At 36.9% G+C, this 12,233-nt stretch overlaps 1 protein-coding gene across 2 annotated transcripts in view; it reads right to left on the bottom strand.

Moving 5' to 3' along the window:
- The window catches only part of zmym4.1 (zinc finger MYM-type containing 4, tandem duplicate 1), a 34,118-nt gene extending 22,312 nt beyond the window's left edge, over positions 1 to 11,806 (bottom strand). Inside the window, exons 1-6 of one of the 2 annotated variants that reach the window (XM_079441947.1) lie at positions 11,393 to 11,806; positions 3,697 to 4,257; positions 3,298 to 3,350; positions 3,024 to 3,188; positions 439 to 511; positions 71 to 308 (exon numbers count right to left, since the gene is read on the bottom strand). In XM_079441947.1, the coding sequence (XP_079298073.1) occupies positions 71 to 308; positions 439 to 511; positions 3,024 to 3,188; positions 3,298 to 3,350; positions 3,697 to 4,257; positions 11,393 to 11,594 (1,292 nt within the window). In that variant the 5' untranslated portion in view covers positions 11,595 to 11,806. Of the gene's footprint in view, positions 1 to 70; positions 309 to 438; positions 512 to 3,023; positions 3,189 to 3,297; positions 3,351 to 3,696; positions 4,258 to 5,852; positions 6,051 to 11,392 lie in introns of those variants that run through there. The other variant, XM_079441948.1, reaches the window with a different exon arrangement.
- Between the last annotated feature and the right edge of the window lie 427 nt (positions 11,807 to 12,233).

Here is a 12,233-nt window from a genome sequence, read left to right as displayed (position 1 = left end):
AATGGACCTGGTGTGATCATTTTAAAAGTTACATTTTAGAAAAAAATTAAAGCAAGACTTGTAGGCATACTTGTGGCAGTGGTGACATTGTTTCTTCTGAGGTATCTTGACCACCACATTAGAGGTGGTGCAGAGACAGTGAGGTGAACAGTAGAGTTTGGGACAGCCTTTGCGCTGGAAAGCCGTCTGTCCCTTTAACAGGACTTTGTTACATCCTGTGCAGACCACACCGATTGGATTGGCAGGGGCCAGAGAATGAAGAGATAGTGTAGGAACTGGTGCCACCTTAGCTGGAGCGGCTGCTGGAACTGCAGTCACAAAGAAAAATTGTAGAAAAATAACAAGAAAATTAATCAATTAATTGAACCATTTATCACAACGTCTATTCACTCATATAGTAAATGATAAAAGAACAACAATATATTTTAGGGGTCATACCAATGGATGAAGTGTTTCCTCCTACAGAGAAAACTGCGCTGATCTTGATCGAATCAGGTGTCTGTTTGAACTCCTGAAAACATGTAGAAAAAAATAAAATAAAAAAAATAAATAAAAAAAGGAAGATGCAATGAAAAATTAGCTGAATTTACATTTCTTAAGGTTAAATCAGGGGTACTGTTATTTAATTCATCAGGTCACATTTTATTATTGGGTGATTCAACACACAGATGTCTTTTAGAGTTTCATCCCTCTATCTGATGTGAGCATAAGTATTGAACAGTTGCCTCACAGGTCTTTCTAAGTGATCAGCTGTGTCCTGTTGCATTAATTCTTCAGATATTAAAAGCAGGGAATGTGTCGTATCAGTTATATCCATTACTTCTGTATTCTGAATCTTGCATTCGATGATGACACACAAACCAGGAAGAAGATGAGGGAGCTGACTTTGAGAGAAAAGCAAGCAGTTTGGATGCTAAAAGAAAAGAGGAAGTCAGTTAGAGCTCTAGCAAAAACAAAGGGCATGGAGAAATCAAGAGTTTGGAAACCACCAGCAACCAACAACTACCATGCAAACCTCTGACCAGCACCAAAAATAGAAAGGCAAGATTAGAGTTTGCAAAAAAGCACAAAGGTGAGCCAGAAGAGTTTTGGAACTGTGTTTATAGACCGATGAGACAAAGATGAACCTTTATCTAAGTGATGGGAAAGCAAAAATGTGGAGAAAAAAAAAAAGAGAACTGCAAATGATCCCAAGCATACAGCCTCATCTGTAAAGCATGGTGGAGGTGGTGTCATGGCATGGGCATGCATGGCTGTCTCTGGAACAGGCTCTCTTATCTTTACTGATGACTTAATGTATGATGACAGTAGCAGAATGAATTTGGAAGGGTACAAAACTATCTTGCAATATTTAAGAAAATGCCACCAGATTAATTGGGAAATGCTTCATAGTGCATCAGGACAATGACCCAAAACACCCTGAAAGTTCAGTCAAGGAATTTATAAGGGCAAAGAAATGGAAAGTGTTAGATTGCCCAAGTCAGTCTCCAGATTTAAATCCGATTGAACATGAATTTCACCAGCTGAAGAGGAGAGTAAAGGCAGAAACTCCCCAAAACAAGCAACAATTGGAATTGGCTGCATTAAAGGCTGGGAAAAGTATTTCAAAGGATGAGACCAAGAGTCTGGTGATGTCTATGGGTCACAGACTCACTGCTGTGATTGTGCACAAGAGATCTGCAACTAAATAATAGCTTTTAATCTTTTATATCTGCTTATGTTCAACTGTCCCAATACTTATGCTCACATCAATGAGTGGGATGAACTGTGGGATAGAAGTACTGTTCTTTTTATTTGTTAAAACGTATTTGTTGAAGCGGCTAATAATAAAGTGTGACATTCTGTAGTTTTGTCTCATATTCATCTTTTAATCATATTTGCAAATATCTTGACTCCACAGCCAACAGAGCAATTTTGTCTTTACTGTTCCAATACTTATGGAGGGCACTGTATATTGCAACATTTTATAGTTTTATAGAATAAAGTAATACCATCTATACAAGCATTCTGATGTTGGACTTTGTAAAACATATCCATACTCCTGTGCTGATTTTTCAGAGAACTGGTATAGTTACAAACATAGACAATGAACACAAAAAGTATAAAAAAAAATAAAATCAATCCTCAAATGCATTGGTACCTTAACTTTAAGAGGGTCATATGATGCTCTCAAACGGTTCGTTTTCTACAAAGCCACTCCTTCCGACAAGTGCAGTCTGCTCTGATTGGCCAAACACCACAAACTGCGTCTGAAATGTAACGGCCCTTTCCATAATCGCCAGCTTCAGCTTTCAAAATTAAGAGTAAAGACAGACAGTAAATAACGTCCTTAGTTTTACCATCAGTTCAAGCCGAGAGGGGAACAGAGTCGCGTGACAGACACAGTGATGAAGCTCATATGTGTTTGCACACAAGCCACGATTGTGTGACCGTTTCTCCCTCTCACACACGATGCACAAAATTCCGCATTTAAACAACCAATAGCAAATACAAACTAATAAAACACATCAGAATCAGAAGCGCCAGATTGTAATGGCAAAGTCAGAATTACCTCCTCTCCTAGGTTCACGAAACGGTCGTCCATAAAATGCGTTGCTGTTCTGTTGTAAGTAATATTAATGATTCCTAAATCATCTACTTTCAGAAGGTCAAATAATGTGCTTTTGCTTTCACCTAGAAACACACAGCGTCTCCCTGTCATGGCTTCATCAACACTACTGCGGTTACTGAAACCACAACTTCTATCTTTGCGTGAACAGTTGGGCTGCATTATGCAAATATTTCCACATCTTGACGTCAAGATGTGGGGGCGTGTTTGAACGAGCCGTTTTAGGGGGGCATGGCAGAGTCTTAACTTTGATAAAGAATATCTCTTCGGTTTGGAGACTTTAGTCTTTGCAACTTCAGGGATCTTTTCTATGCACAATCAGCTTGTAACACTCCAAAGAGAAAGGAAAACTTGAAGTCGCATCATATGACCCCTTTAAAAAAAATAAAAGGCAGAAATCAGTGGTGAAACTCACAGCTGCTGTATCAGGCTCATCTTTAATGTTTTCCTCTGGGCGCAGTGACACCGATGCTTTCTCATATTCCTCGTCCATTGGCTCATCCTTCACCTTCACTGGTAGGGCAGCAGAGAGCTGGGCCACTTGAGGTTTCATATCAGTTTTTAACACTGACTGTGTTTGCTGGATTTAGATGGAGAGGATTTCAGTTTTAGGAGTTTACTTCCTCCATGGATTAACAAGCAAACTCAGTGAACTTCAATGGTAAACATAAAACCGTGATCATGCTTACCACGACAGATGGTTCCGTTTTCTCTCTTTTTATAGGATTAGGGAAAGATGTTCCTGTTAAATGTAAAAATTATGTAGAAAAAGTCAACCGTGTTCCTCAGTTCTATTTTGTTAAATGAATACATGCATAAAAAAATATTAATATAAAGCAACATTATGCTGCATCTAAAACAGGCATTTCATTTTCAATATATTATTAAAACATTCTAAAAACACATATTTAGAAATTCAACTACATTTTGAATTTCATGGAATGCTTTTCCATGGCTGTGGAATAATGTTCAGAAATGAACACTTATCAATACACAGAATCATAAATCAATATCAGTAACTACCAAAATGTGTTTGCAACTCATCTCAATGGGACATATGTTGTAACAGGCAAAAAGTTCACACCAACCTGCATCATCTGATCCATCTACCTCCATTCTCCCATCGCGATCCTCAGCCTGGTCCACATCTATTGTCAATTCATTGGTAAAGTCTTCGACTTTAGCGATCACAAGCTCTTCTGAACACTGTGCTGCATCTTCTGCTATGTTCCTCACTTCTTTCTTGTTTTCTTCTCCAGCATTCTTCTGCTCAGAGTGTTCCTGTGTGCAATTTTCTTCTTCTTCGTTCTGGTTAGTTACACTGCTCTTTTCTGGTCCGTTTTCTTGGTCCACACCCGGCAGTTGTATTAAATCCGGATCTTCCTCCATCTCCTCTGGAAGCTTCGCTACTTCCTCCTGCTCCATCTGTTGGCTTTCCATAAGGCTGTTTTGAAGTTTTGGTTCATTTACACCAACCTCAGTGGCATCCAGCAGGCATGACTCCACTACATCTGGCTTCACTTCTGAACCTACTGCATCTCCTGGAAGTTGTTCTGTTGAATCCTCACTAGCCATAGGGACACCTGCGACAGACGTAGAGCCCAGCGGTGAAACCGTCTCTGTAGACTGTGAGGGGCCAGACTTCACTCCTGAAAGTGAGAAATTAAGACATTTGTTCGTAAAGCAGAGCTCAACAATCATGCCAAACTTTCTTAACCCTGTAAGGTCCACTGTTGTAATATTACAACATCAGTTAAGCTCGACTAAAGTAATGAACTTTATATGAAAAGTATGTTTTTGTTTATTTCCCTTACAAAACGAATAGATCCTATTGTTTACCCTTGCAATGCTATTGGATGCTAGATTTTAAAAATAGGCCTGTTTACTTGGCCATAAACTCGCACGCCCTGCGAACTTCCCATTTTCTGTAATATGTCTAGATTATGTAGATTTTAAAGTATTGTTGAATGCATTGATCATTTTTAGATTATGAGCTCATGTCAGTATTGTAATTTTACAACTTTGGGTTAAAGGGTAGCAAAATTTGCCTGTGCACCAAGCACATTACATGGATGAATTGCGCTTCTCATTTGTTCCATGTGAACAAAAAAAACTTATATTTTTAATAGAAACATACCGTTTTTGATCATTCATAGGTTTTAAATGTCTTTGTTACCATTTTGAGATTAAATCAAGATTGATTAAATAAATTAAAGTTGAAGAATAAATTTGAGAATTTTAAAGCATTTGTGTAGCAATATTTCAGACTGTGTCTTATTTATAAAACGCCCTGTTGTTTTTTTTTTTTAGGTTTTGCTTATTTTCCCAAATAGCTGGTTGCTCCATGAGGGACAGGTGATAGTGTTTTGGAGTGTGTGAGTATCAGTGCTTATTAGCATGATAACTAAAGGACACAATAAGCTATCAGACAGTATTGTGTGAATTCTGTGAATGGGTGGATACTTTAAAACGTGTGTGATTGGGATTAATTTGCACCAATATTTTTAGCCTGGAAACTAGGAAACATTTTTTCCAATTTTAGAATGTCACCAGCCAAGAAAGACCGTCTCATCATGTGTGTAAGAGATCACTGATACCATCCAAAATGGGAACAGAGACTTTGAGATGGACTCGGATACAAGAGAAGAAAGTTTAAGTCAAGTCATGATGAACGTTTTAAAGCGTTTATCAGGTTTTGCAAATGTAATCGGAACATATTTTTATAATAAATGTTATTTTCCTCCATAAAATATGACAAATTTTATCATTGTGCTTATTAGTGTGTATACACATATAGACTATTGTTATGGGGTTACAGAAGCATTACACCCTGCAAATAAACCTTTAGTCTTACTGTCTGCAGCAAGCGCTACTGTACTTTTGCAACTGCTGCACAAGGCATGAAGTAACAGGACTGCAAACATGCATCTTTGGCTAATATCGTCACAGGCTAATCATACATACCATACCAAACCAAACAATACTCCCAAACCTCAATACTGCCTTAATTCTGTTTTGTTATGAACACGCCGTTCTATTGTCGTTAGCTCGCTATTCGATAGGAATGAGAAAAACAACAAAATACTCCAACATAAGGCTTTAAAACATAAATGTAAAATAAGCTGTAGCCAGACCGAGCGTATAAAGGTGAACCACGCTGCAGGGCATGTATATTTTGCAGCGAATCTCTGCAAAGATGATAAACAAAACACGGGCCAACCTTTTCAACAGTTCAAACACTCACCTCAAAACGCCTGACGGATTCTTTTAACAATACCTCTCAAAAGACAGTCGATAAATAACCACTGCAAGATGCACGGTTGATTACTTCTGCATTAAAACACCAAAATACTGCAAAAGTTGCCGAAACAGAAAACTAGCTGGAAGGATTGGCTTGCTCTCCCGCGAAAGCTCTTCCCCTCTGCGTGCTGCAGTGCATTATGGGTGAGGCGCACAACATGGGTTCTTCGCTATCGATTCATTTCCGCGAATCGGTTCCTTCGAGCAGTTCATTTCAATGATTCAGTTACAATACAGCCACTCTGCTGAATTTTCGCATTTGTTTGTATTGAATCGGTTAACATGGTTGATTAAACATGCCTGAGTAAATAAACGATCGTTACCCTGGTGAAAAAAAACAGCTATAACTTGATCAGCTTAAGCTGGTGTTTTTTCTCCAGCAGTTATCACTGTACGAAAATTAACCATGGTTTTATTATAGTAAAATAGTAGCCATGTTTCTTTTGGCGTATTGACTACCATTTGTATAACCATAGTTTTACTACAAATACTATGGTTAAACTATGGTTAGTGTTGCAAACCCATGGTTAATTTGTGGTTACCATGGTTTAACTATAGCAACCTTGGTTTTTTGGTTTTATTTGTAGTAAAACCATGGTTAATTTTCAGCAAAAAATAAACTGCCTCTCAATTTCAAAATCTTTTTAAGGGTATTCTGTAGTCTTTGTTTATTTCCATCCATCATATTGCTCAACGTCAATATGAACACAAAAAGACTCAACATCTGAACAAGTTTCACACATAGAAAGGAACCCTGAACAAAGAGAGGGTCAATATCAGAAGTAGCAGGCGGTATCTGGCCACGATAACGGTCAGAGACAAACTGAGTTGTGGTGTGATATGAGAACAGGGCAGGTGTCTTGGTGAGAGACTTGGATGTATACACATTAGCTAACATGTAACAGATTGTGTTGCGAAGGTTACTTTGGAAATGTAAGTTAACAAGTTACACTATTTGAAATGTAATAAGTAGTGTAACTATTTCAGTTAATTTATTAATGTAACTGATTACATTTGATTACTTTTCTAAATTTCTCATTCATTTCCAAACATTTAAACCAAGCAGTGTTAACCTTACAGTAGTACTCAACACCACTGATTACTGTCACACTTTCAAAAATCCTGTCACTTTAATTAAGATTACAAACATGTCATTTTAAAGCAGAGCCACCACAAAATCAGACGTTCGCTCCCTTTTTAACTTTGAGATCGTTTTGAGGTTAAATAAATCATAAAATATAATTTAATAGCTATGATACTGTTTTTAAATCACATCTTTGCATAGGTATGACAGGAAACACAGGCATCTATGGTACCTTGGAAAAAACTGTTCATCTTTAAAAATAAAGCATATACATTAATTCAGATAGAAAATAAAACAATTATCGAATAAGCATGTGTCTTAAACTCCTGAAACATTGGTTTCTCATATTTTAGAGCAGTAGATGCAATTTGTGACCCTGGACCACAAAACCAGTCTTAAGTCTGTTATTTCTGTTCTTTAGTCTCTTATATTTCTTAGGATTACTGATAAACTATACTGTCGTGATTTGTATTTATTATCTATTTTAATTTTAGTTAAACAATGTCTGAATTTATTATGTCTGTATAGGTATTTTATTAAGTTTCAGATTTATTTCATTTGAGTTATTTTAATACTTCAACAAACTAAATGGAAATGAAATACATTATATAGAATTTATATACATGTATGTATGTATGTATGTATGGGTGTGTGGTTGTACACACACACATATATATATAGTTGTTTTTTTTGGTGTTTGGCTTAGTGTTATGTTTGAATCACTATTATACTCCTATACCTTTTGTTCTTTAATATTTTGAATTGTTTTTAGCTTTTTTTTTCATTTAAATGTTAAGTTTTAAAATTTTGTTGTATGCATTTGTCATTTTTATTTAATTTATTTTTAAAATGTGTACAGGTAGCATTTATAAAGTTTTAGCTTTTAGCTTTGGATCTGTTTTTAGTTGTTTAAATACTACAATTGATTGCTTCTGTTGTCCTCATTTGTAAGTCGCTTTGGATAAAAGCGTCTGCTAAATGACTAAATAATAATAATAAAGTCGCTGGGCTTTTTTTTTTTTTCAATCTATCCAGGGCTTGACGTTAACTTTTTTGCTCACCAGCCACTGTGGCTAGTGGTTTTCCAAAATTACTAGCCACTCAGCATTTTCATTGGCCATAACTTTGTTGGGAAATTATGTTTTAAAAGTTACTGCATGCTGAAATGTATGTAGACAGCAATGCAACTGCAATGTTCCCAGGTCCAGAAACGTAGCAAGGCCATCGGTAAAATAGTCCATATGACCTCAGTGGTTCAACCGTAATTTTATGAAGCTACGAGAATACTTTTTGTGCACAAAGAAAAAAATAATAGCAATTTATTCAACAATTCTTCTCCTTGAGTTACCGTCTTCCGCCATTTTGGAGAGTACTCCAGAACATAATCAGCGTTGTGTACATTCAGCATGCGCACGCTGTTTACTGAATGTAAACAAAAGTTTGGGAACCCCTTGCAGAAACTGTGAAAATGTGAATAATGTTAACAAAATAAGAGAGATCATACAAAATGCATGTTATTTTTTTATTTAGTACTGTCCCGAGTAAGATAATTTACATAAAAGATGTTTACATATAGTCCACAAGATAAACAAACAGCTGAAATTATTAAAATAACCCCCTTTAAAAGTTTGGGAACCCTTGGTTCTTACTACTGTGTGTGGTTACCTGGATGATCTACGACTGTGTTTTTGTTTTGTGATGGTTGTTCATGAGTCCCTTGTTTGTTCTGAACAGTTAAACTGAGCACTGTTCTTCAGAAAAATCCTCCAGGTCCTGCAGAATCTTCAGTTTTCCAGCATCTTTTGCATATTTGAACCCTTTCCAGCAGTGACTGTATGATTTTGAGATCCACCTTTTCACACGGAGGATGATTGAGGGACTTAAACACAACAATTAAAAAAGGTTCAAACCTTCACTGATGCTCCAGAAGGAAACACGATGCATTAAGAGCCGGGGGTGAAAACTTTTGAACAGAATGAAGATGTCCAAATTTTTCTTATTTTGTAGAAATATATATATTTTTCCATTTAGTTCTGCCCTTCGGAAGCAACAGAAGATACTTGCATGTTTCCTGGAAGACAAATTAAGTACAATTTACCTTGATCTTCAAATTCAAAAAGTTTTCACCCCCGGCTCTTAATGCATCGTGTTTCCTTCTGGAGCATCAGTGAAGGTTTGAACCTTTTTTAATTGTTGTGTTTAAGTCCCTCAATCATCCTCAGCGTGAAAAGGTGGATCTCAAAATCATACAGTCACTGCTGGAAAGGGTTCAAATATGCAAAAGATGCTGGAAAACTGAAGATTCTGCAGGACCTGGAGGATTTTTCTGAAGAACAGTGCTCAGTTTAACTGTTCAGAACAAACAAGGGACTCATGAACAACCATCACAAAACAAAAACACAGTCGTAGATCATCCAGGTAACCACACACAGTAGTAAGAACCAAGGGTTCCCAAACGTTTAAAGGGGGTTATTTTAATAATTTCAGCTGTTTGTATATGTTGTGGACTATATGTAAACATCTTTTATGTAAAATATCTTACTCAGGACAGTACTAAATAAAAAATAACGTGCATTTTGTATGATCTCTCTTATTTTGTTAAAATTATTCACATTTTCAGTTTCTGCAAGGGGTTCCCAAACTTTTGCATGCCACTGTATGTAGCTTGTACCTGTGATTGTTGATCAGTTAGTAGCCTACACCGTAAGAAAAATATCTAGAAAAATGGAAAAGCTAGAAATTTTCCAGGACGTTATCCGTTATAACCCTTTAATCCAAAATACAATGCATAATTTAAAATGCAGGTAAAAAACCTGTGAAAAATCAATATGGAAAATTCCTTCACATTAACAGAGTAGATTGTGCCATATTTTTACAGTGTAGTGTAGCAGACTAACTAACTTATAATACACTGCTTATTGTTCAGAATGTGTAGTTTTACTAGTTAATAATTAAAAAACGTAAATTGTAATTATTCAAAAAATTTAAAATAATTCATTGTTGTATTTAAAAATTGTTATATTTTAATATCATTACAAACAAATCTAAATTAACATATAAAATATATTTTATGCTGCAATTTGATGACATTTTTGCGTCGTAATTACATAATGATGTCATCACGCAATGACATCACAATGTAATTTAGCAACTTTTAGCAACAAAGCAACCTTCCTTTTGCACAGCGGTTCTCAATTCCAGTCCTCGTGCCCCGCCCCCCAGTGTGACATAATATATATCTGTAAATATATACAATTTAAATTCACGTCTCACACACTTCAATGCACTTTGAATGGAACATATAAACTATATTGCCAAAAGTATTGGGTGACCCCCTTCTAATGAACAGGTTTGACTACTTTAGTAATTTCTATGAGTACAAATCTTAATGTTAAAGCATATAAGGATATTCTAGGGAATTGTGTGCTTCTAATATTATAGCAACAGTTTGGACAGAAGCCTTTTCTATTCTAACATGACAGTGCCTCTGTGTATAAGGCAAGGTTCAAAAAGACATGATTGATTCAGTCAGTGTGGAAGAACTTGACTGGTCCACAGAAAGCCAAGTCCTAATCCTAAAACTCCTCTGGTGTGACTTTAAATGCAGACCTTGAGCCGAAAACTCATCACCAAACACCAATGACTTGTATAGACACTATAAGGACAAAAGTGTTGGGACAGAACAGAAAAAGGCACTAACTGTGGCAACAAAGATGGAAACATAATTTTCTAAATTTTCAAAAAATTGTATTTCCATCTCTGTTGCAACAGTTTTGAAAGTTTCTAAAATGACAGTACCCTTATGTACAAGTCATTGGTGTTTGGTGATGAGTTTTTGGTCTGCATTTAAAGTCACACCAGAGGTGTTCAGCTGGGATTAGGACTTGGCTTTCTGCAGACCAGTCAAGTTCTTCCACACTGACTCAATCAATCATGTCTTTTTGAACTGTGCCTTATACACAGAGGCACTGTCATGTTAGATTAGAAAAGGGTCCTGTCCAAACTGTTGATATAATATTAGAAGCACACAATTCCCTAGAATATCATTATATGCTTTAACATTAAACATTGTACTCATGGAAATTACTAAAGTAGTCAAACATGTTCATTAGAAGGGGGCGACCCAATACTTTTGACAATATATTATACGTTCGCTTCGAACTGAAATCATGGCGGAATATCCTGTAATGTTCACTTCACAGGGCACTTACGTTCGAATAGAACAAACGTCTGAAGCGATGAGAAACATACAAAATGTGCAGAGCGGGGGGCGCGAGGACTGGAATTGAGAACCGCTGCTTTAGCAACTTCCCCTGAAAATTATTTGGCAACACTGCCTGCCTGGCATACTCTTTTCAACATATTATGCTTTTGGACACACTTATTGTAATCTCACATACTATTTAGGATGGATAGTGTGAACATTGGGACGCAGGGAAAGTTACGCCACTGATGACCATCATGTCTCCCGGCGGCGGCGGACGAACCACAGGCTGACGGCGGACAGGGCGGACCCGATGAATGTGCTGTGTGCACCGAAGGAACCGCACCAGCTCTGAGTCTCACTTGGTTCTTGCTTTTGCATCCCATGTTGAACGCCATCAGATCGTCGGGACGATAATCCTCTTGTCTAAAGTGAACGCTACACACCACCGAGTTTTTCGAAACAGATGCACTAGTGAAGTCCCGTCTCTTCACCTGCACAAAATGCACCCAGGCACGGAAGATAGCACCGTGCCTTTTCTTGTTAGGAAACCTGTGGACTCGATGTCCTGACAGGCCGGAGTTTGTGCAACTTCCACAAACACAATAATTTACCATGACGATGATAAACTGAAATAGAAAAACTACCGAAAACACACTGACTCACGACCGCTCCTACTGAAAACCAGCCTGCACCATGCGCAGAGCCCGGCAAACAACAACTCCCTCTCGTGACGTAAAATGACGTAAAAATTGTGAGACGCTGCCTGTGCCTGCGTCGGGTTTTTTTATTGCAGATTTTAGAACAAAGAACATAGAAAATACAAAGGCAATACAATTTACATTAAATCAAAACTCCATAAATCAAAATTCCATAAAGAAAATAAATAGGAAAAGCAATAAGAAGATCACATGTCAGTAAACAAGCACAAATAATTACAAATTATTCAAAAACAAGATTTAAGGCTTCAAAGTAATTAAAAGGTTTTTTTTTTTTGCTTTGTCATTTCGTGTTTCTTTTAACGTGTATAGGTGGTG

Source organism: Barbus barbus, assembly GCF_936440315.1.
Source record: "Barbus barbus genome assembly, chromosome: 19".
Lineage (NCBI taxonomy): Eukaryota > Metazoa > Chordata > Actinopteri > Cypriniformes > Cyprinidae > Barbus > Barbus barbus.
This window is presented reverse-complemented; position numbering and strand designations above follow the sequence as displayed.